This window comes from Adelges cooleyi, unplaced genomic scaffold (assembly GCF_023614345.1).
Source record: "Adelges cooleyi isolate 19-005CV unplaced genomic scaffold, UGA_ACOO_1.1 ACOO_flye_CR_arks_rails_tigmint_CR_PRNA_9, whole genome shotgun sequence".
NCBI classification, from domain to species: domain Eukaryota; kingdom Metazoa; phylum Arthropoda; class Insecta; order Hemiptera; family Adelgidae; genus Adelges; species Adelges cooleyi.
The window spans coordinates 8,596,987-8,623,079 of record NW_026096579.1 but is presented as its reverse complement, the minus strand read 5'-3'; the positions used below and the strand labels follow the sequence as shown (position 1 = coordinate 8,623,079).

Sequence of the window (26,093 nt, the reverse complement as noted above, 5' to 3'; positions counted from 1 at the left end):
CAGAAATTCCCTGAACGTGTAATCTCTTGTTCTCCACATCTCCATCACATATAGGATGATCTCTACTCCCAAAAGCCACAAAGCCACGTTGGTTTTCTGCTTTAAGATTTGGCTTAGGGTTTCAACGGGGCAGGATAGACTTACAGATTTGCCAATACTAAAAATAGAAAAAAAGATGTGCCAGATTTAATTAACATAAACAAAGTTATTGACACATTTGCAGAACATTCAAAGCACATAATTCTTGTATGAAATACCTGTAAAATGTAATATTGCATTTATTTTTTTGTTATACATTTAAAACGCTAATAAACTAAAGTGTTAAATATTAAATTTGTACGGGTTGAGTTATTTAATTAACTGTATAATAACAACAGCTTACCAGTGAAATGTGTAAAGTAAAACGTTTTGACTATTATTTTAATCTTTTTAACTAACGCACACCAAAAATAAATATAAATATAGTATACGTTTTAAGTGAAAAATATAAGACAATGCTGTGATGAAAATGTAAGCGAGTAAAGCTATTTAGTTAGGTATTGTAAGGTCAATTAGTTAGATTAGGATGCTGGATGACCTATTTTCACTATTAATCTAGCTTTTGCCTATTGCACACCTTCGATGGCAATTTTTATGTCTAATGTATTTCGCTAACTTCACGCGTTTTTAAACGGCTCAAGGCGAAGTAGTTAACATCGGGAAGAGCTGTCTTATTGAGGGCCAGTCAGCCGAATCACTTACATAACTACGGTACAATTAATTACAATTTCAATAGTTTCCTTTGTACTCTTATTTTCCTCGCAGAACTCCTCAGTTCCTGTAATATATTTGTGTAAATTTATTGCAAAGCTATAGAGTCCTGTTATAGTATATCTCTAGAATTAGGTGACTCTATACGACCCACAAAATATAACCTATTAACACATTAACCAGTTATTCACAATTGGGGGCGAGCTGGAATAGGAAGCCCTGCCATTGAAATCGAAACAATCACAGTGCAATTAACATTATTAATAATACACAATATTGTTGTAGTATATTGTTATTATGATCTGGGTTCTCTAGTCTCGACATACATAATATAATAATCAATTTGAACGGTCTTAACACCGGTGTACCGTATACGATTGATAATATGAATGCCACAGTCTTAACACTCGTGTCTAAGTATATTACCATTACACTTGGATGGGCTCGCACATTATCGTTTTATTGATTTTTAATCGGACACCCGAAAAATTGATTAAGATAATATTATATCATTAAATAATAAATAGGTATGCGTTTTGTAAACGGAACCTAACCTAACCCAAACGTGTGACAAATAGTAACTATATTAATTCAAGTACCACATTACAGTTTTACAAATTATACAACTTGATAAAAAATGTACATACTAATTTAATGGCTTATAATTTATAAATCAAAACAAACAAAAATATATAAATGTAAAATAATTGATGAAACAAAAGTTGTGCACATTTGTATATTACTAAGTACCTGTTGTGTAATGACTAGGTTACAGATTAACAGATGATAATTATTTAAATTTGAATCAAATAGAAACAAAAATTTTTAACCGATACCGGTTACTATGCAAAAAAAAAAGCTGATACAATTGAAACATAAAATAAAACAATTATTTACCAACGGTTAAGAAGACTTGCAGTAAATATCTATACAAATAAAATTTCCATTGAATGGGTTGATTTAATGTATAAAATAGTAATTTTTAATTTAAATTTATCCTAAGGGATTTTTTAAATTTGTAAAATTGGACCTTTGTTTATATTTATTTAATAAAAAAAAAAAACGCTTGTTCTGTGTATGAAATGTAACGGCTTCATTCAATATCATGCACAATATTATATTAGCATGTTTACAAAAAAAAAAAACCAAACAATATTGACTTTGAGAATAGTATACAACATTTAAAAGTAGTTATCGCACTATTTTATTATTTTGTAAGACTTTCTTTATAATCACAGCGTTGTACTTTGGTTCATAAAATAACATGGTCTTAATAGGCCATTTTTCTAGTAAAATAAGTAATTATGTTTTCTCATATTCCAATATTCTACCGAGATGTCAAATAAAACAAAAGAAGACACGTTTATAAGAAAAAACACGTTCAATTATTATCTAATTTTTCTAATGAGTGTTCTAATCAATTGGCGGCAAATATCCGGTTTTTTTTTTTTAATTCACTTTCAACACACACATCTCGCCAAAGGCAAGCCTCAAAACGCGCGTTCAACCGGTATTGCAGTATTATAATGTACGGTGTACGTATAATATAATATTATTATTACTTTTTGCGAGGGGGAGCACGTGGTTATTGCGGGGTCGGCCCCTTTGACACGACGGTCTGTGGCCGTGTTGACCGAGACTACTATATCAAATATACACACCTATAACCTATACAATATAAGTGTCCTGAAAATCACTGGATCCGCATCGAATGCCGTCGTTCGTGTGTATATTATATGTATACCTGCTCTGGACGCGGTTAAACAAGATGTTTACCCACATAATGTGCGTTTCAAAATGTCATGAAATGCGCGATTTTACAGTGCGTAGACACGGTCCATCTAAGAGGCGGTGTGTGTGTGTCTTTTTAAGGAGACCAGAACACGTGTGCAACCGAGACCGAGAGGCGTCTCGTCCGCCCGGTCTCTTTGATGATAATTTCTATGTTTTCGTTCGTCTATCCCGACGCGGTGTTACACAAGTAAAATATGTGTATATCACTCATAAACACAGTGCACACACTTAAGTCTTAAGTGTGTATAGGACGCCTACCGTACGGTCTTGGAGTAGTTAAACCGCTATATAGGTCGTAGTGGGTATAGGACGTACGTCATAGCGGTACGGTACCTATATTGCACGACACAACCCGTCTGTACTGTATAGTACTCTTGTAAAATATACCGTTGCAAAAATAATTTATATTTTACACACACACACACACGGCTTAGGTAACGTGATCCGAAGGCTTCACAGAAGCCGTTTTAACTCCACCGCACATCACACACACACACACACAACCGCTTAAGACAGGCGGTTACAATGAAATACAAGTAGTACATTACCTACTCGACAAGTCTGGCGCGAGGCATAGGCCAAATGCCGTTTCACAGAGGCGGCATGAGAACTTTGATACTTTGTTTTTATTTTTCACACCCAGAAAAGAGTAGGTATAAGCTACTATTAGGTGTTTGAAAAAACCGTAATTGATATTTTTTAACAAATTTATCTCTTCTGATACGTAAACGCATATTTTTGTAAATAATACAAGGCGGTTCATCGAGGGCAAGACCTACATTAATTTGCAGTTAAGAAAAAATGTTACTTTATGTCACTTTACAATAAATAGTAAGAAAATTAATTTAAATTTTTATCCTGGCAATTTTTTACCAAAATTAAAAATTGTCATTATTCAAAGAAAAAACGAGTGCGTTCTCTTTAATGAATCATCCTGTATACTTGGTAAAACATATAACGTATTAGTTATAAATTATGAGATAACAGAGTTAAATTTTTATATTTAACGTGCCAACTTGTTTAGTGTATTGCTCTTATAACTTATGAAATAATATCTCACCGTACAACTTGTATGTACCTACATTATATTATGGTGCTTATGAAAAATTATAAATTTTCCTTAAAAAACTGCCACTGTCGAATTATGTAAATCGCACAAAATACAAAGAGCTGCCAGTTAAGAAAGAATGGTAAACTTTCACTTTTTCGGTAAACATTTTTTTTGAAAAAACCATTTTCTTTTTTCAGCCAACTCCGTTTAGAAATTGAACAAAACCAACACTACAAATGTCTGGAAACAACTGAACTTACTTGATTGGACACAAGCAATTTTAATTGAATAGTGTTCAAAACTGAATTGGTTAACCGTTTTAATCGTTGTATGGATTTTTTTTTAATACAGAAATATAGATACATTTTTATTTAAACAATTCTATTTTATTTTGTACTTTTTATTAATAAAATTTGTTTTTTGGAAACACTTCTCCATGAAAACTCGTAGAAAAGCCTGAAAACTTGATTGAAAGTTAATTTGTCAACATTTAAATCAAAATAATACATTCGTTTTTATATGTTGTTACATTTATGTTTTTTACATTTTTAATTTTACACATAAATAGTAATGTCGTAAACAAAGTTATTTGTTTTAATTTGTCTGTGAGGCTGTTTAACTAATATGCAAGATGACTGCCATCTAATTACGGAATTTTTTATTGTAAAAATAGTATAATATATTAGGTGTAAAAATAGCCGCACAGCAACACTTATGTTAAAAGTATAGCGTTGTTATTGTTTTAAATACAAATAACTCAAGAAACGACGTGTTACACTAAAGTGTATACTTTTTTTAGTTTTTTTTTTTTTATAATAATAATATAATATATATCATGTTCGTTGTGGGGAGAAAGGAAGTCCGGACTAGCATGGCCGCCATCCGCCCAATCGGTTAACCAGCCCTGGACTCCCTCCACATTATCGCTGTATTATTACACACTATATAATATAATATGCATGTTTATTTTTCCATATTAAAATAATTAATTAATAATAGTAAAAAATATATATACCTAACATTATATATAGTTTTAGGGTATACAATGATTAATCAACTATCTAGTATAAATATGACAGATTAATTTACCTGTATATTAAAAAAAAAATAAGTTTAGAAATTTGTCATTTGCGCCAACTATTTTTTTTTTTTTAAAGGTCAAGTTAGGCGAACTACCGCAAAACATAACTACATTTAGGTAACTTGAACACATAAAGTAAAGCAAATATAAATGCAACTTTTTTCTTGAAGACTGTCAACATTTTGAAATTAAATTAATTTAATACATTTTAATTCTTCAGTCTAATCTAAAATCAATTTTTCTATTTATTCATTTTCATTTTGGGTAATTTTTAAGTATAATTACAATTTTTACTATGTTAGTGGCTATTATGAATAACAATTCTGATTAAAAATAAAAAAATGAGTATTTTTTTAAAAAATATTTATGAATAAAGTACCTATAATATGTGTTGATCCATAGTTTCGATTTCCTCATTAGTTAGTCTACGTTACAAAGTGAATAGTTGGTTTTTTTTTAAAGTGTGTTAATTTTAAAATAAAAATAGGTATATAAATTGATATAATAGTTTAAAATTTACAAAAAAGTAAAAATTGAATTAAACGAGCTGCATACTAAATCTTATAATTTTACCAACTAAGTTTTGTATGTTGATTAAAAAACAATTTATACATACAAATTTTGCAAAGTTATAACTGAGAATATAAAGACAGTTTTACTGTAAACTAAAATTTACGATGAAAAAAGATTTTGCGTTCTACACGAAAATAATCAAAATTGTCCTAAATTGTTTTTATTAAGTACCCATATTTAGAAAAAATGATCTCAGATTTAAGAATCTTTTTAATTGTTAAGAGGCTCTAATGTAAACCTTCCTGTCAAGCCGCCAATCACTGGCATGTATCATTACTTGTTGTACAGCATTGTAATGATTGTAAATATTATTTAAAGTCATACAAGTTATTATTAAATTTATGAAACAAATCAGAAGAAGAACTGAGTAAACTGAGTTAAGAGTATCCACACTTCATGCAGATACATCAATACATGGTTATGTCCTGATATCTGCATGAAGTGTGTATACTCTTAACTGAGTTTACTCAGCTTTCTTGAAACCGTTCTTTAAACGACAGCAACGTTTAAATATGATTATATAGTATAGTATTGTCTTAATATTATGTTGTAGCCAAATAGTTTTTAGTAGTTTTTTAATATTTGGCCTTAATCGGTTTATTGGTAACATTCACCTGGTCAGTTTTTTTTTACGAAAAATAAAAACTTTCCATGTTGCATCAATTGCAAATAAAATTCACGAGGAAGTACTTAGAGTTAAAAATGGGGATTTGAAATTGTTGGAGATTATTTCCTACCTGAATAGGTGACTACCGATTAAATGGATATTTTTTTTAGGCACAGTCTAACCGGTCATACTTTTTTGTATTTCATATAGTTCAAAAATACCTATATGGTTAAAGCATTTCACCCATTTCGGATAATGTATTATCATCGATTTTACCCTACCTACATAATATGTGATGCGGATATCATAAGTTTTCACCATTCGATTCGGCCAGTTATGGATTTGATGATAAAGTGAACATATACATTACATATTATATTGTGCATATAAATAATATTGTAATGCTGTGGATATTGCCATGCCGTTCTGATTTAGCATACTCCAATAACCATGTTGCTGTTGCCATAAACAGTCTTCCATTTCGAATGTGTATGAGGTATATAACGTGGAATTGTTCAAAATTTAAAAATTACTTACATACATATTATATATAGCTTTGTAATTGTGCCGATATGAACATTGAGCACAATATTCAATTTCCATTGCTGGTTTTCATTCGTCTGGTCTTCGGGGAAATCTTCTGAGAAACCACTTGAAACTATTACGTCGACGTCACGTAAAACAAAAAGTACTTGTTGGCCAGACGTTTATAACTGTTTAATAAGAAAAACCGTGGGCGATTTCTATTCACTGTGGTGTATCATCGCAGACAGCTATGCATAAACGCAGTCTAAAATAATATCAGGTATATATATTTATAGGTAGTCATTTGTTTTGCACAGAATTCACAGGTCATTTCTGGTTAGAAAGGGGTTTTTTTTATCGTTTGAATATTTTTTTGGATTGTTTTATGTAGTTCATATGGAGCTGAGTAACGTAAGTAACAGGACAAGGGCAAAAGACTAGATTTTTTCTAGGAACATGTCCACTTCAACAAGGCGAGCATCTAGGTAGGTTTAAGGGTACCCGGTTTAGAATGACTAGGCTCATCCAAGGGGACTGCTGTCTTTAAGACGTTCACATTGAAATGACCGTTTAACGCGGTAGTGATAATAATTGTCAGTAAGTATACCCCGTTGGCCATCCCAAGTTGGACAATATTCAGTTAAACATTTGAACTATACCTACCTGTAGAAAAGTGGGCACCCATATAGCACCGGGAACCCTAGTGATATCCACTTAGGATATTGGGATTACAAGGATATAGAAAAAACAAAACTATAATACAAAAAATCATTTAAAACTCAGTTAAGAGTATCCACACTTCATGCAGACACATCATTACATGGTTATGTCCTGATAAGTGATATCTGCATGAAGTGTGGATACTCTTTACTGAGTTTTCTTATATATCCTTATATCCTTACAATAATCCATCCTGCAGGTTTCCTGGTCCAGGACTTTTTTTGGAGAAGCTCGGTAAAAGTGCAGCCTTATTTCCTTGGCAACGAGGGTGGATTTTGTTTGTTCAATGGGTGGGCTTATAACCCTCATGATAATTTTTCTTACAATAAAACATCATCAATTTTCTAATTAATTAGAATATGCGCCATTGTATATTGTGTAGTTGTACGATAATAATTTTGTGGAGTTATTGACACTTTTTTTGAGGAGGTGGCCGGTCGGGGGAGACTATCGCTTAGCCAACAAGCGTTCACACAGCAGATATTATATTATCGTTGTTGGTGTACTGTAAACTTAATTTGTCCTCGAGATAATTCCTCAAGATGATTTATCTCGTACGTTTCTATTGTAGGATAAATATTTTTATAGCCGGTAGAGCAAAAAAAAAAAAATACTATGTGCACGACACAAGGGTAACATTCGCACACAAGGTTAAAACATTTACAATATACAGGGTATGATATATATATATATATAATTTTTTTTTTGCCTTTTGCAACGACCCGTTGAGCGTCTCTCGACTTGGGAGGTTCGGACGACAATTTGTCATCGCGGGAGTTTTTTCTTACTTCTTGGTGTTTTTTTTTTGTTGCCCTTTAAAAACTAACGTTCCGAAGGTAGCGTTAGATAAAAATAATATATAGGTGGAACAAAAAAAAACACCATAATATAATCCTAGAAAGAAAAATACAAACGGATATTTTTGTATACAATAATAATAATATAAGTGTGTTTGAAAAATCCACAGCGGGAGGGAAAAAATAAGGTTGTTGCGCATACGAGGGAAAAAAATGCGAATTGCGTACATTCAGTTGTTTATAATATATATATATATATATATATATATATATATTTATGAATGAAAAAAAATGTGATAATAAGAAATAAGAAATAAAATAAAACGTCTCCGAGTGTATATAATATTATGTAATATAACGTATATAATAGTTTTTCTATGATAAAAAAAAAGAATGCGACCTTAGCTTGACATTTGGCCGTGCCAAAACATATATACATGATATAATAATATGCTATTCCAAAATGTGATTATTTTTCATCGTCTTCTATATTTTACATATCGGAACTTATATACCTATATATAGAAGTATGTTATCATTTTATGGAGCGCCAGTCGTGTCGATTTTGATTAGTATATAATATATTATCTATTATTATAAATTATTATTGTAGACATTATTGTGTATAGGTACCTAACTCTCATCTCCGGAACAGCCTAAGGCTTTGGAGATGACCAACTTAACTTGATTTTCTTTGTTGCAATTTGCGTTGTTGGAAAGTACATAATATATCAACCAATATCGTTATTATTTGTTGCGTTATCGATGGACAATTTGTTTTTTTTAATCCATATAAGTATATTGTCGACGCTAGCAAACACATACGGTACAATCTATATCACAACAGTCCATCAGAACTGGTATGAAATAGGTGTATTAGTTGAGAAATCCTCCCCTACTTCCTTTCAAAATTGGGTGAACCCCAAAAAAATAATTTACTTGATCAGAGTGTCCAATAGCCCTTAAAATCCCAACACCTGAACAGCTATTTACTTGTCCAAATCCTTTTTACTTTTTACAACATTTACCGAATCCGTTTGGGTAGAACAGAAATTTTAAATCAGTTTTCATTCATTTTCCGCCAAAATTTCTTTTTAAAAATGGCAATTTTTTGTAGTTTTTCTTTTAGGGAGACACTTACGTTTGTTAATTGGAGACATCTTATGAACTTGAGCTTTTTAAACATGGTAACATACACATAAATGATTAACTTATTTAATTTAGATTAAAATTTGCTGCAATATTGACTGGTCCATGGCCGGTTTTAGAAATTTACTTTTTAAGTCGGTAATAAGTTACTCTCCACACCTCGTCTTAAATTTTAAACTTAAATAACCGGTCAACATTTTCAGCGAAATATTCAAATCCGTTTAAAATTGTCTAATTCTTTTTAGGTTTTAACAAAACTAAGCGACGGGGTAACTGTGATAATTATCATCTTGTATATACCGTTGACTCTTGGCGATCACGATGGGCCACCGATCTATCGATCCGCCGCAGTGTGATCTATATATCTATACCTATCTTCTGTCATGTCGCAGCACACGTATGTATGTATGTAGGTAGGTACCTAAGCACAATATTATATATAGCTAAGCATTATATACTTTCTAGACGGTGCAGCAGCAGCGGTTAACGTTGTAAAGTGCGGTATATAAAGGGAACACGACGTACCTATGTATATATATATATTGTATATATAGCGCTAATAATAATAATAGGCTATATAATATAGGTATTATAATAGGCTACAAAGAGTAGAAGGTAAAAAATAAAATATAAAAAAATGGTACGAGTTGTGTCGGGCTGTGTGGTATTGAGCTGCTGCTGTTGCTGCTGCACTCGATGCGTGCACGGTCCGCTGAACATCTCGAAACCTTTTGTTTGGCTTCGTTTCCCGTGAAAGTCCTTACTTTCGATTCGTCACGATCCACCATTTTTTATTTTGTTTTTTTATGTTGCCACTAGATTTTTATTTCGTAGGTATATACCTACATAAATCTTTTACTTTTTTCTTTTTTTTTTTTATATACATATATTCATATTATATTATTCCTCTCTCGCGGGTATTATCATTATATATATTTTACTCTTGTTTTGATTATTTTACCATCTTGTGTATTATATACATACAGATACATATAGGTATAACATGTCATATATTATATTCCTGCAACCGGACGGTAGCGTGGGTAGAGGTATCCTCTATAAAACACTTCTGTATTATAATGTAATACATAGGTAGAATAGCATTACCTACGTCCGCTGTTTTTTATAGAATAGAATATATATTTGTACGGGTTTAATTATTATATATATATAAGTAAAAAAAAAAAAATTGAGATCCATTATAATATATAGGTACGCCTGGTAAGGTTGAGGATGTTGGCTGTTGCTCAATAGGCGAATATCCCAATATAGTTTTATAGTTAAAATAGTAGAATGTTTTTTAAATTTTAATAACTAATACGCTCACTATGGTCAATATATAACTAATTTTGGGTAATTGCTTTTAAAGTTTTTGCAGTTTAAAATTTAAGACGTGGGATGGAATGCAGTAGAGTAATGCGTGCAGATCAAAATAACACTACACTCTCTACCATCCTAAATTGTTAGCTTTGAGTACTTTAAAAGTAATTATCTTAAACTGGGTATAGACCAGTTAACATTTTCAGCAAGTTATTGTCATATTGTAAATGATAATACATAAAATGAAGTGTCCCAAAAAATAATGTCCCTGTTCTGCATAGATATTTGTATTTGTAGGTATACCTATAACTAAGATGCCTGTACAATACATGCGTACGTTTTTTACCAAATATAACGTCGTTTAAAAAACAGGCCGAGCTCCTCCCCAGAATAAGTATTTTGCTTGTAGATCAAATATGTCGGGTTGTTATTCGTTGCTACGTCACGCATGGGCAACAAGTATAGGTATATATAACAGCACACGTGCATGCGCCTACCTGTGTATAGGTATTATATGTGTGGGCGGAAATGATAAAAAACCTAGTTGTAAAAAAAAACGGCGACCAAACATCTGGTGGATACCGCGTGACGCAACCAAATTAGGGGTCGAAGAGTATATACGTGTAATAACCCTTCTGGAAATTTACTTTTTTTTTGTTGAAAACGTTCATCTCATCTATATTTATATATATTATTGCCTTTCAATACACGATAGACAAACGTTTAATGTGCATTTTTTTTTAACTCACAGTTTATAGTATAGTCATACCGTGTGCGTCAGAAATATGTCAAGAATAGAGAAACCCAATGAGCTATATAGGTATTATAGTCTATGCGCGGACAACAATAGTGTATAGGTGGAAAAAAAGGTTAAAAGCAAAATTGTTAATATATATATATTTCATTAAAAAAAAAACTTGATTCAATATAGACATTTGTATATTATATTATATCAATAACAAGCTGGATTGCCAGTCACTATTATTATCATGTTCTGACGCATATATAGCCATTATATTTTCTATAGTACATCTAATCTGCGCGCTATAGCAGTACCACCTATTAACACTTAAGATGAGACTATTATTGTTATATATGACCAGCTATTGTTCTGTGTTCATATGTAGACTGGAAACCAGCACCGACTCGACCAATAGGCATAACACTTAAGAGCCGAGGAGAAAGCAAAGAACCAATACGACTTATACCGTACTTATAACAGTGCTATCCTATTTTTAGATTAGCTCAGGTTAAGTTCATATTATGTAGATTAGGTTTATGTTATGTTTAACAAATTGGCTTGCTATGTGTATATTGCTTTACCGAGAACGCCTTTATCATTTCCCGTTCGACAAATAGAAGATGTTTCTTCAAATATATTTAAACATGATATTTATACTATCAATGATTGGACCTATTATTGCATAGGATGTTATTTAATATATGTTATGAACAATTCCGTATCATGGCCCACATTGTTTTGTTGGACGTTTATTAATTGGATATAATTAATACTGGTAAAATTTCTCAGTAGGGCCATTATTGTGTGTTGAGCCCATTATAGAGTAATATACATAACATGTAAAGAGACTATAACTAACATATATTATACTAGCTTGTAAATATGCGATAGTGAAGCGAACAGAAAGATTAAAACCGGTATGCCGTATGACCGCAAGAAAAGAAAAGAAAATCGCTTCGTCGTCGAACAGTTGGTACTACCCCTTATCAAAAATATTATTGGGTTTTTCCGAAATACTGTTATCATTAATATATTATTATCACCACCGATATACGTCCTATTGAACGGTATTTGTTTTTGTCTTCCAACTAGATGGAGTCAGGCTTCCCAATCTAACCGTACCTTATGAATATACCTACATATTATATAGATAGTAGGTATTTTACAGAAAATAATACTTTCTTCGCGAGGGTTTGTGTGTTCTTGAAATGCTACTGGAAAATAAATCATATATAGTGACATTTAGGTATTACTATACAATGCGAACGGTGTTTTCGGAAAAGTGTATGTACACCGAACGTTAGTGATTTTTCCAAGTAACACGTTTGTTCGGTATATAAGAGCGATAAGAATTTTTATATCACAACAATAATATTATATACCTGTAGGTACAAGCGAGTACCTATAACCGTCATAATATGAGTAGATATAGGTATATACATATAAAGTATCCGTGTAAGTATGTATGTATGTATGTATATATATATATATATATATATAGTCTATAGAGAGAAAGAATAATATTTTAACGTCGGCATCTGTTTGGGCAACGTCAAAGTCAAATAAATTGCATGTATGTATGTAAGTACATGTATATATTTTTTTTTACTACCGAAATAACCAGACTGGCGTGAGGATAAAAAAATATAATAATAATAAAAAGGACGGGAGATGATAAAAAAAAAAAAAATAGTAAACGACGAAGGAAAATTCCGGCAATGACTTCATTCGCTCGGGCCGGGTCGACTGCCGTTGGTGGACCTTCGCCAAGACGCCACGCCCACACAGACATACCATCAGACCTCACGCCCCAAGCCGTTTCCAACAGAATCCAGTCTTGTTCGGGACACCAATGCGAGACGGCATTGCGCGCGTTTTTTTTTAAGAGGATAAATCCAAAGAAAATATTTTCTAAAAAGAAATAAAAACATATCGAGATATCGTTTAAGTTATGTACTTGAGTTGTACTTAAATATTATTATACTGACCGCCGGTCTCTCCTGATCCGAACGGGATAAATATTATATTATTTTTGTCGGTTCGGTTAATTTGTTTTTTTGTAATAATTTTTTAATTCGCCGTTTTTTTCGTTATTCGATGTTGGTCCGTTTACCGAACGTTTCGCGCACGGTCAAAGAAAGATGACAGTTACCAACTTTGGCATGATGAGGCCCTGTTTTACCGGATATCCATTTCAAGGCAAGTGTACCTACTATTTTGAACCGAACCTTGGGTAGAATTTCATTTGAGCGGTAGGGTTAGGTACCGGTTTTCAAACTAAAAAATTAACAAACACTCGAGCATTTGTCCGCCACCGAGACTCGGTGCTTTCCCTTCGAGTGTGCGTTTTTCCTGGTTTTTTACCAATCAAAATTTACATTTTTTTTTTTTTTTGTGCTTTAAACAATATTCATATATTATAATCACGGGTTTGTGCGCAGGCCAGGGCCGGGTGAACCAGTTAGGCGGTGTGTTCATCAACGGTCGGCCGTTGCCCAACCACATACGGCTGAAGATCGTCGAGATGGCCGCGGCCGGAGTCAGGCCCTGTGTCATTTCCAGACAGCTAAGAGTGTCGCACGGGTGCGTCTCCAAGATCCTCAACAGATACCAGGAGACCGGCAGCATCAGGCCGGGCGTGATTGGCGGCAGCAAGCCCAGGGTGGCCACGCCGGACGTGGAGAGGCGCATCGAAGAGTACAAAACGGAAAACCCGGGAATTTTCAGCTGGGAAATACGTGACAGGTGAGACCGAGAGAGAGAAGAGATGTTCAAATACACCTATTAACCCTTTGGCAAAGCTAAGGCCTTTGCTTGCTTAACACAAGGGCGTTTACTTTTATATAAGACAAGATTTGTCGAGCGCAAAGAGACTTTATTTTTGAACCGAGCGGCCGGTCTGTTTTGAATAAATGTCTGAATCCAAACTGTACTGGGGATTTCCCAAAACATACACACAACTTAAGCGATAACTGATGTAAAATATGATAAAAAACAAGGGTCGGAATTATATCTTTCTGAATTTTAAGACAATTTTTAACAAAATCCAACTTGAGGTGTTTGTCACCCGCCATGTTTGTATAAATGACTTTATAAAACTAATAAAAAAGATCCCATATGCTTCCCATAATAGTGCATCAACTAAAGTTAATTAAATTTTGTTTTGTTTCTATTTTACTGAAAAATTATTATATTTTTATAATAATTGCTTACCTACAATATTTTTGCATCAAACAAAATGTATGATTTACAATTATTACAATTGTCTTTTTTTCCGCCCAACCTCTACTCAAAACGTTTAACAATTTTTTTCTAAATATGTGTGCGAGTAAAGCAAATAAATACTTCTATTATTGTAAAAAAAAATATATAAGTACAGTACAATGGACAATTAACATTATGTTAGTATACAATTAACATCTGTAATCTGTTAAGTGCTACCTATCATCGTTTTGCTCTAGTTTCGTTTAGACAAAAATTAAACAAGATAGGTTTTTGGTATTGGGTACCGCTCTAGGATTTGAATTAGTAGTAGTATAAAAATATATCTATGTAATACTTAAAATTCATCGAAACTGCTATTTTTCATCTCATTCGGTTAGTGTAAAGTAGTAATAACGGTTTTTGTGGTAAAATTGCAATTGTTCGCTATAATATACTTAAAGTTTTTCTTGTATATTTTTCAAAACCCATTTCTCGATAGCGCTCGGTTTTTATTATTATTTTTTTTTTTACCTACTATTAAACTATTGTAATAGTAATAATCGTTACCATAATAAAAAAAAACCGTGTCCCGCTGTTTTATAGTTACACACACATTATAACGTTATAATCTCTCTGGCTGCCTGTGTATTATTATTATTATTAGCGGCTTCTCTTGACGTTTACAGTCAGTCATGCTGGTAATAATACACGGCTAGAGTGTTGTATAGTAGTAAGTAGTACTATGATGATGATAATAATAGTAATAATTATTATTATAACGTTGATAAATTAATAGAAACACTAAACCGCCGCCCACGCCCATCGCCGCGTGAACTCCAATAGCCGTTTGCGGTTCGGATAATAATAAATAAGGAATTATTACTATATAGACTCCACAAAACACACACACACATACACTTAATATGGCAATATTATTCTTTAACTCGAAAACCGTATCATAATATGTTTACCGCCAGAAATAATATATAGCTATAATAGTGTACACATAATATTCATTACACACACTGTGTTAGGTATGTTTTCGCACCCCCTCTCCCATCCTGGGGTAGTTCGTTGTTAAAACAAAAATACCCCTTGTTTAAACATTTGCCTATACATTAACATACTGTACACTTACATGCGGGGTGGTCGCAGCGAGGATGGTTTGCCATTGAGGAGGAAATTGCTTTTGTTTTTTGTTTTTTTTTTTTTTACTAATTTGATTTCATTTGCTGTACCTACACCTGTTTCGAATATTTTTTTATATACCTATCCCGTTTTTGTTTCAGAAATGACAATGAGTCCGCCCAATACCACGATAATAAAAGGTTAGTGTTTTTCATTGAATTTTCAAAATTTGAAACTTAACAGTAATAATAACAACACATGGGTGTATTACATATAATTATATTATATAATATACTACACTAATACCTATATTATAACATTGTATATTATGGAAATTTGTTTAAAATAATAACAACAAGATAGACAATAACCGTTTTTATATATTGTTAATTTATTTTCTTCTCATTAAAAGTATCTTTTTTTTTTTCTTTAATAAGCGTTTGCTTACACTCTTACAAGACGCGTGCTTGGTGATATCTTTTAATTGTATTATTATAAGAAAATACAGTTTTTACCCGCACACACTTGATACACACTGGTAAGGGGCTACTAATAAAGTCATCGTTTGTCATTCTGGGGGTGTTTTCTATTGTGTGTGTGGAGACATTTTTTTTTCTCTCCGTTGCAACCCTTTCGTCGTGTAGATAAGTGTAGACACGTCCGTAACAATATATAAGAGATGACTATATTAAAATAGAGATGTACCTAACATAATAATACATACAACGACAATACCGCTGCTGATATTATTATTATATATGGACTTACTGTATAGGGTGCCCGAATTTATTATATAGGCTCCTCTAAACCGGGGCTCTATCGTTACATATTATATTAGATGGCCCGTCGGGCAGTGTATGTTATATTATATTGTGTATTGTATGTTGTGTGTTTTTTTTACATAGATATTAGGTTTATACATATATACTTGGCCATAAATAACGGTCAGCCAACGAGCGACCTTTGGATCCTTTTTTTTTCCATCTATCTCTCTCTCAGACACACACCATCTTCAGTTTAATAGTATTCTTCTATTCTATCCTATTCGGAGGGTGTTTGTATAAGTGTTTTTTTTTTATTTATTTTTTTTACTTGCTCTTCTTTACCGTGTGTGTTAGGTAGTCGCCCGGTATGCACACACTGTTGGGCTATTTCACGCCCGTTAACCGATCCCGGCGCGACAATAATAAAACGCCCTGTATATTATACAACAGCCGAATAGCCGATAATATATTATTATTATGTGATAAATTAATGGTTTCCACCGAAGTGGGCTGAAATTTATAGCCGTACACCGCTTGTCAACTACTTGTAAGCGTGTAAAAACTCTCAAAAAACGTTTTTATTTTTTCATCCCTTTTTCTTCTTCCGTGGTGTCCAAAGCACCCCCTCCCCCTGTATAGGGTACCTATAATTATTATTTTCCTTTTAATGTTTTGTGTATTGTACCTGTATATAGGTCGGACGATTGCGGCGACACTGCAATCATTTTTAATAGACATATATATTTTTTTTGTAAATTTTAATTTCGGTAGTTCTTGAGTTCAACATTACATTACAAAACGATAGCGCAAAAATTTACCTTTACGGTGAATAAAATACAAATAAAAACAACTTCCCAGTTGACGCAACTAAACAATATATATATATATATATATATTATAAATGTCCGGTATGTCCATTGTTTTCCTTGAGGTTTTTTTTTTATTATTAGTTGTGCAATCCGATTGTCTTCGGTTGGCCATTACGCAATTATTGTTATTATTTTTATCCGGTGTTATGTTATCATAATAATAATAATGTAATGCAATCGTTTTTTAACATAACCGCAGAAGCGCACCCAACACAACCGCCCTCCACCACCCCTTAATTATTATTTAATAAGATCGGTTAAAAAAATAAAATGTAACAAAAAATTATAATATAACACAATTACAGTCTCGAGTAAAGTGTGAAATACATCACAACGTGTAAACTATTATAGACTTATAAGTTATACTCAATTGATGTTAGGTTTTAAAGAAAACCTACGTGTGTGCCCGTTATTCTAAGCTTTGGTTTTTCGATTATTTTATCTTGAACACATTTTTCCCAATTCTTATTCTTTGTTCACACTAAAAAAAAATGCATAATCCATTTTTTTACCGCATCCGACTGTGCCTAACTCTAACGGCGGTGGCGGCACGTGTGCATAAATTATTTTTTAAATGCTAAAAATATAACCGTTTAATAATAAAAAATATGTATGTTGTCCGATTACCACCGACACGAAGGACAAAAAAATATTGCATTGCACATCCTGTAAACATATTATTATTGTATTTTATTTGCTATCCTATTTTCCTTAGCTCGAGAGCTGCCATGTATTTTTTTTTCTTTACACACATGTCTACATTGGCTTACTTCGTTATTGTTTTTTTTCTTTTCCTTTCTATTCCTGTCTCCAGATGAAAACTTAAACGGTTCCCGTATAAAGAACGGTAGGAGGGCCGCCCCGTCGTCCGGACAACTTCATCATATTATTATATATTGGAAACCGTTGCCAGAGCACGTATAAACGGGTACCGGATGTTTTATCGCCTTTCCTTAAATGCGCATTGACCTATTATAAAAATACACGGAGACCGTCATTTACACAATTATTATTATTATTATTATCGAAACCATCGGACGGAGAAGAGCAACAATTTTTTTTCCCAACTACTTGCTAGCATGTGTGCAAAGATAGGTGGTTTCAAGTGCCTCGGGCACGCGTCTTGACTTAAACCTATAACCGGTGTTCAGGAAATCTTTCTCAAAGGGTACAATGCATAATATATTATGCCCATTACTCATTCCGAATCGACCCTTAACAGCATATTGGCATTGTAACTTTTCCATGACCGACCTAAAGAGCAGTATTATTGTAATTTAAATTTTAGTACACCAAATTGTAATGTGGCTTGTAGTTTTGGGCATGATATGTGCCTGCACCACCTAGTTATTGACAATGACCTCTTGTGTCTTTCTTCAGGTTGATCAGAGAAGGGCTGTGCGACCGAGGAAGCGCTCCGTCTATCAGTGCGATTTCAAGACTACTGAGAGGCCACGACGGCGACGATTCGGCGTCTGAGAAAAAAATCAGCGACGGTAAGTCCATATAACAAATTTATACCTACATTATTGTTGTATTATTTCTTGCGTAGGTATAGATATTGTGTCGTTCATTGTAAAAGTGAATTATCAGCTCCTAATAATTGTAATAGAAAATCAATAACAAATCAAAATAACGAGCTTTGTGATGAACTAATGTACTATAATATTATGACTTGACACTGACACCTGTTGCTGCTAAACTTACAACCTGTTGCTCGTCCGTTTCCAGTGCTATGTTTTCTATCTGAGCACTTGTGTTTTTTGAGTACTTTTTTCCCCAATGCCGCCAAAACGTTCAATATTGTTGTCTTGGTCATTTTTCCAATACCCAATTGTATGGCCAACTTTTTTTCTGCTGAACATCAGCAGCAGATAGATACACGTGCGACTTTGTTTCCCGTCCAGACCCCGTTGTGCTATTGATATTTTGAAATGTATATATTTTTTTTCAAACTCGTTTTTAGTTTCCCGGTAGTTTATATATATATATATATTTTTTTTTTTTCAATTTGGTGATATTTTAAAATCGCAAATCGCGCAACCGTGACAGCAACAGCAACAGCAGCAGCGGCGGCGGCGGCCGCACACTAGCAAATTACAGGCCGTTTATTTTTCCACATTATAACCCCACTAATGAAGCGATAATAAAACAATTTTTATTGTGTTTGGCCGGCGTTCAAATGCTGTGCAACGCTTGCTCTGTGTACTACTTTGACGGAATGGAAAAAGGGGAACGTATATACACCATAATATAGTTTGCAGTGTATGTGTGTATATATAAGTACTACTGTACCGTCGCACTATAAATACAAAAAAAATATATATATTATAATATTATTATTATATTCTTTAAACGTGTGCGGGTTAATATATATATATATATTTTTTTTTTTTAAACGTCGCAGTTAAATGTCTTGGCGATCACATAGCGCATTGGCAATAACAACAACAATAGAGTAGCAAAGCGGCGGTCGCACGAGATAAATCGGATAAAATAAAAAAAAAACCATACCTACTTGTAACTGTAAATCATCTTGTAGAAAACCGGGCCGCTCGTGTTTCTTTAATCTCCATCTTAGTCCATCGCTCGGTTTTATTTGGAAATACTAAAACAGTTATAGGCGAGGACCTAACCGCGAAAGCTTAGCCCTTAAAACGGCTATAGTTGGAAATTTTCAACAACAAATAAAAGCTATGTAAACTTATTAATTTTGTTTGTTTAAGTTTTTTTGTTTCGATTAAAAAGGCAAAACTGAATTTGTAGTTTTTTAACAACCGAGTCAAATGGGGTTATGTTTATTGTAAGGTTTAAATAATGACATTTCACACTTTTCTTGTTATTTTTATGGCAAAAAAAACTGTTGTAATAATATCAACCACATATGTTATATAACAAGATAAATTATTCATCGTTTGTTTTTTTATTTTAAATAATTGTTTCTAATAAATAACTACAGATAATAAATAATATAAAATGAAATACCTTCCTAAATCACCCGAATTTGAAACTATAAACTAAATAATTTATAGAAACGGATAAAACAATTTTTTAGGCTAATTTAAACTCCGCTTGTGTATAATAAACGAATATCGGTTTGACATATTTTGTTTTAATTAAAACTAAAATCACAGCAAACAGGTGAATTCTTATGTTTTCCTAAAAATCTACTTATAAAAAACCTCTGAAATAGATTCATAAACGCACTTACAATGTTACACAAAAAAAAAAAAAATGTTTGTAAATCGCCAATCGGCACAAAAGACTTTGCCCGCGTTTATCAAACAACAACAATGGACTGTTGTACATATTATTATTATACCTACCTTATAATAGTATATTATATACTAGACATGAGCCGGAGTATAAATACACACCGGTGTAGGTATAATATTATTATGAAATTGGATTTTTATATATTCAAAGCGTGGCCCCTTTGGTGGTTTCGACCTTTAACAAATTGTTCTCATTGTGGTCGGCCAAATGATCGTGCGAGACACTGCGCAAATGTCATTAGCGCCAACGTGTGTGTGCGCTCTGATGATCTGAAGATAAAGATGACTAGGTGGTGTTATTGTTTGGTTCTCGACATCATTAACGTCTCGATCTTTTAGCGCCTTATTTATATAGACTGATGCTTCACACAGAGTACCGCCGCCGTCGAAAACCCACAGCCAAGTTTGGCGTAAAACCGTGAAAAATGAATTTTGCTCACCGCCGCCGGCGTGTACTGTATGATGTGTATTATATAAACCGAACCGAAAAAAAATAATGAAAAATAAAAATATCCCGTGTGGCGGCTCGCAAAATATGTTACTGTCGGCTAGCTCTTTGTGTAACCCAATCGTTGCGGTCTGCCGAAATTGCAGACTCCGGTCATCCGACACGTTCGATGGTTGTCGCTAAACCGCGTGTGTCCCCGTGATATAGGCCAGTCATATTATTATTATTATTATTGTTATACAATAACAGTAATAGCGGTAATAATAATAAAACCGCGCGTGTGTGTGTGTGTGTGTGTACGAATCGTTTACGAATCCAAATGCCAATGCAAATAATAAACCCTTTTCGAAAGGGCGGGCGGGATCACGACCCGGCGACGGCGGTAAAAAAATGATACAATATATTATATTTTTTTTTATAGGTAAAACGTCTGACGGGTCGGACTGCGATTCGGAGCCGGGCATACCGCTCAAACGCAAACAGCGCCGGAGTCGGACCACGTTTACCGCTCTTCAGCTGGACGAACTGGAAAAGGCTTTTGAACGCACCCAATACCCGGACATCTACACCAGAGAAGAACTGGCTCAGCGCACCAAACTCACCGAAGCCCGGATACAGGTAAACACAGTCACAATATGCTTTTCAATAGCTCATATTCGTTGATCCAAAACCATTGGCGCCAGACTGTATCTGCTATCTTGCTATAACAAACTGTGCCCTTGCACAGGATCCAGATTATGCATAATTGATGCTATTCACGTTGAAGATGCCAGTTGTATTATGGCAATCCGGTCTGTAGTTCGAAATGTTGGAGCAATCTTAAACCTGTACTGAATGCCAGACAATATCATTAGGCTAGACAGGCTGGGAATATGTCTTAGACAACTTGCGTTGTAGTGAATCTAATGAACACTACTTTTTCCAATCTGCATTTGATTCTCGTGGCATAGCCCAGTAAATCGTCATCGATAAAGTCATTTTTGGAGCATCGTTGTCGTTAGCATGATTTGTCCATTTGCCTCCTAACGTCTGATGCTCATCTCTGGCGAATGGCGGGGTTTTTTTTAGCTGCCTGGGAGTGTCTTGGCTCTGTTAGGGTAACAAATGTCTGACTTGTCTTACACGCATTATAATTGTTATTTTTTTTTTTGTTCCCACCCAGGTATGGTTCAGTAACCGCCGGGCCAGACTGAGAAAGCAAATGTCTAGCAACACGGGAAGTTCGACACCGGGTTCCGGTGGATACGGCATGGGATTGGCCTTAGGTTTCTCGCCTTCCGCCCAGCAAACCCAGCAACAGTCGTCGGCACCCAATGCCTCTACCACGCCCGCGTACATCATGTCGCCGCAACAGTTGCACGAACCTTACAACACAACGGACGGATACAAAGGTATTGTATACTACAGCGTTAATTACACAACATCTATACATTCCCAAACGATTCTCTACCTCCACTCGATTGGAACGGAGTCGTTCCTTTCGCTGGAAACAATTATTCCTCCTCTATATCGAATTGCAACATATTATTGTATACATCAATTTATTATTGTTTGGCGCAGAAGACAATCACCATCAACAGATGATCAAAGACGATCAGCAGCAGCAACAGCAACAGCAGCAGCAGCAGCAGCAGCAGCAACAACAGCAGCAGCAACAGCAACAGCAGCAAAACAACATGATGTATGGCGGTCTGGGAGCTACCACTTTGATCGACCACGACAACCGACCTCACAGCAACATCAGCACCGAAGCAGCCACGGCGACGTCTTACATTGGCATCACGGCTGGATCCTACGCCACCACGCCGTTATACACTTCAACCCCGTCGTTATTGGCTTCCCAGGTAAGAAGTTTACATGTCTTATTGTGTCCCGAATGCCTGCGAATGATTCCTGCCCCGAGATTCGTGAATTTGATGTGATCGTGTAGAGTTTGTGGATCCGTGATGAGTTGGTGACTCTTAACGAATGCTATCTCTGATACCTCTGGAGGAACGCATGATGTTCATTTTTCATCCGATATTTTGACATGCCCATTTCCAAGGATCGTATGCGGTTACACGTGCGGTTCAATAGCCTTTTTATTATGTTCTCTGAAAAGGGTTGTCGTCTTTGGGGTCGAGACGACGCTTGTCGTTGGCTCGTAAAAAAGGGGTCGGACACTATTTACCGGGTCGTTATTTATAGCGTCTCGACCAGAGGTTATACAACCCATTGTGTGTCCCTATCGTCGTTGTAACTATTACTAGATCAGGGTTTTTTTTTATTATTATTATTATTAAACGATGGTGGTGTTTTTTTCACTTTTAGATGGGACAGTTGAACGGAAGCAGTCAGCTCTCTCAATTGCACATCGGAAGCAACGTCGGTACCGGACATCAAGCCACGTCGCCAAGCTTGTTGTCGGGAGCTTCGCAAACGTACCAGATCGGATCGGCCACTCCCAACACTCCTACCATGATCACTCATCATCAGTTGTCTCCGGTTTCCGCCAACATCACCCTCATGGGACAGCCCAACGGTAATTACAAGGGTTCATTGTCGATAGAGTTACACTGCTAGGTTGGGTTAGATTTAAGTAACAAAAAAATATACCTATCTGTTATGCATTACTAATAGAGTAGACGGTTAGGTTAACAATTAGGATAAGGACTATACATTTTCTATTTTCGACAAACCAACAACTGAGCCTAATTGGATCTGATGGAGTAAAGGGAGTCAAAGTTCTCAATTTATACCATCCTTTTTTTGGGGAACTGTTCTAGCTAAGGTATTTAATATTTTCATTAAATGAAGAGGTTAAAGACGAGTCGTATTGCAATATTGCGAGACGATGATAAGAAATGTGCACTATTGTTAATACAATTTGAAAAAATTTGGATAGCATTTTAGGACAGGGGAAAAAGGGTTGGTTAGGCGAGGTTGTGTATTTAATTAAGCAATTACAATAAATTTCAAATTATAAAATAGTTCTTATCACTTTAAAGTATTTTTCGCATAATCGCTACTGTAATTAGGGTACTTGATTTTTTTATAAAACGTTAAATGTATTTCATTTTATATTATAAGTTTTGTAATAAATTAATAAACGAGTAAAATAATAAACAAAGCTAGTAAACAGATTGAGTAAATTAGTAAATCAATAGAGTAAAAGAGTAAACAAATAGAGAAAAAGAGTAAAAATTGAGAAGAAATAGAAAAATCAAGTAAATTGAGTAAATTAGAAAATCAATCAATAACGAGTAAATAGAGCAATAAATCGAGTTAATCGTTAAACAATCTAGTAAATAATTTGAGTAATTAGTAAATAAACGAGTAAATTATCAATCGAGTAAAGTGTAAATAAATAGAGTAACAAATCGAGTATATATCGTGATTATTGTTATTGTTATATTAGTAACACAAGCCTAGACACATAATCGCGTTAATCAGATAAGTCGTGTTGGGTTGAAAACGGATGTACCTACCAATAATTATATTATACCAAACAATGATATGGTAAAACCAAGTAATTTGACACTTTAACCTACAACGTTTGCTTGCATGCGTGTGTTTACAGGTGCGAACGGCGGCGACAGCCTGATCACGGTCTCGTCGTCCGAACTGGTGTCCATGCAGAGCCCGTCCAGTTGGTCGACCCTGTCCAATCACCATGGTCATCAGATGCCGCCCATGAACCCGGCCCGGATCAGCCCGCAGCCCACGTTGATACCGTCGTCGTGCATGGGCCAGATGAGCCCCACGTCGGCCGCGTACCACGGCTACCAACCTCGACAGACGCACCCGCCGTTTTACACGTGGTACTAGTTGGTACGCGTGTAAAGAAAACGGCTGTTTTTTAAAGACCTCCCAAAAAAATAAGATGAAATATAAACCTAACAACATTATAAGATAAAAGTCTGTGTGTGTGTGTGTGACTACCGACTTTCTTTACGTTTCGAATCAAAAGTAAAGATCCACTACTATATTATAATGTATGAGTAAAATAATATTATAATGTTAATATATATATATATTTTTTTTTTATTTCATCATAGTAACCGTAAGGTTTTTTAATATTAACAACATTGCACGACGTGTGCAATGTGAGCAAACGATCAATGTTCCTTAATCTTATTTGTATGATCATTATACGATTGTGTAAAAATTAGTTAATATAAAAACTATATATTTTTTTTTTAATAACTGAAATTTGATTCCTATTTTATGTTTTCTTTTAATCTCTGTACAGTATATATTATTTAATAACCTACGATTAAACAAAAAAATAATAATAATAATGCAATAATTGTGTTAGACACGTTAGACCGGGTTGGGTTAGTCCTAAAAAAAAACCTTGTCTAAGTTGTGTACCTAATTATTATTATTATTATGCGTTTATATTTTGTATATTATTACTTTTTTTTTTTTGTTGCATAGAAATGTGGAATAGCATTATTATTTTTTGTGTATATATAAATGTGAAATATTTGTTTTAGAATAATTATTATTATTATTTGTTTGTTTATCCGAGCATTTTTGTGTTTTTTTTTTTTTAACGGTAAAGTTGTAGTTTATGAGTTGTTTTTTTTTTTTGTTGATTTTAGCTAATTTTAAACGCGCACATGTACAATTACATTGTAATATATTATACGTGAGATGTACATCATATGCAATACTTAGCAATTTTCAATATTTTTCTGTTCATTTCGAGCCCTCTACTTCTCTTTATTAAATATTAATTTTTTTTTGCTTCTTTTATAAACGTGTAATTTACCTAATATTGTCTTGTACGTATTTTGATCTGATTAAAGTGTATATTTTTATTTCACCAAAGTTGTTGTACGCGAGTTTTAACCTACTTAGAAAAAAAAACCCAGTACAGTCGGGTCGGGGCATAGTGGGGACGGAGAGGCCACAGGTCTACAGATTTTATCATAACTGAAAGTGATAAAATCACTTTTAAATAAACCCTTCGATGCTAGTATGTTCGAACCGGTTAAAGTGGTTTAGAAGATATCGTGGGACCAGCAATAATGTACTTAAAATTTACTAATATTTAGCCCTGTGTAGGGTGGATACGATTAGGGATTTGATCGCCTGTCTATAAAAAGATACTGTCATAGTTACCCGTGTATCGTAATTAACAATATAACGAAAATATTTGCATTACCTGTTGACCGTTGATTCACTCACACATAGCAACCTAGAAACTGACTACGGCCAAAGTACCTTCCAGATATGATTTTTTGATCTATAGAGCAGCTACACGAAGAAATCGGTTCAGCGGTTTACGAGATATCGTGGATCCAGATAC

At 34.0% G+C, this 26,093-nt stretch overlaps 1 protein-coding gene across 2 annotated transcripts; it reads left to right on the top strand.

The window, feature by feature from the left end:
• Positions 1-12,965: 12,965 nt before the first annotated feature.
• On the top strand, positions 12,966-25,304 carry LOC126846334 (protein gooseberry-like). Of its 2 annotated transcripts, XM_050585649.1 has the most exons (9): positions 12,966-13,308; positions 13,551-13,854; positions 15,603-15,641; positions 18,455-18,570; positions 21,219-21,415; positions 21,960-22,188; positions 22,358-22,641; positions 23,108-23,318; positions 24,357-25,304. In XM_050585649.1, the coding sequence occupies exons 1-9, from the start codon at positions 13,251-13,253 to the stop codon at positions 24,602-24,604; spliced, it is 1,686 nt and encodes a 561-aa protein (XP_050441606.1). In that variant the 5' UTR covers positions 12,966-13,250; the 3' UTR covers positions 24,605-25,304. The 2 variants fall into 2 exon arrangements, with proteins under 2 accessions (XP_050441606.1, XP_050441607.1); XM_050585650.1 differs by lacking the exon at positions 15,603-15,641.
• The last annotated feature ends 789 nt before the right edge of the window (positions 25,305-26,093 follow it).

Excerpts from the sequence above, each read along its gene's own strand:
- LOC126846334 (XM_050585649.1), top strand. The coding sequence starts at position 13,251 with ATGACAGTTACCAACTTTGGCATGATGAGGCCCTGTTTTACCGGATAT. Across the intron at positions 13,309-13,550 it reads TACCGGATATCCATTTCAAG|GCCAGGGCCGGGTGAACCAG; the intron begins GCAAGTGTACCT and ends GTTTGTGCGCAG. Across the intron at positions 22,189-22,357 it reads CACAACGGACGGATACAAAG|AAGACAATCACCATCAACAG; the intron begins GTATTGTATACT and ends TGTTTGGCGCAG.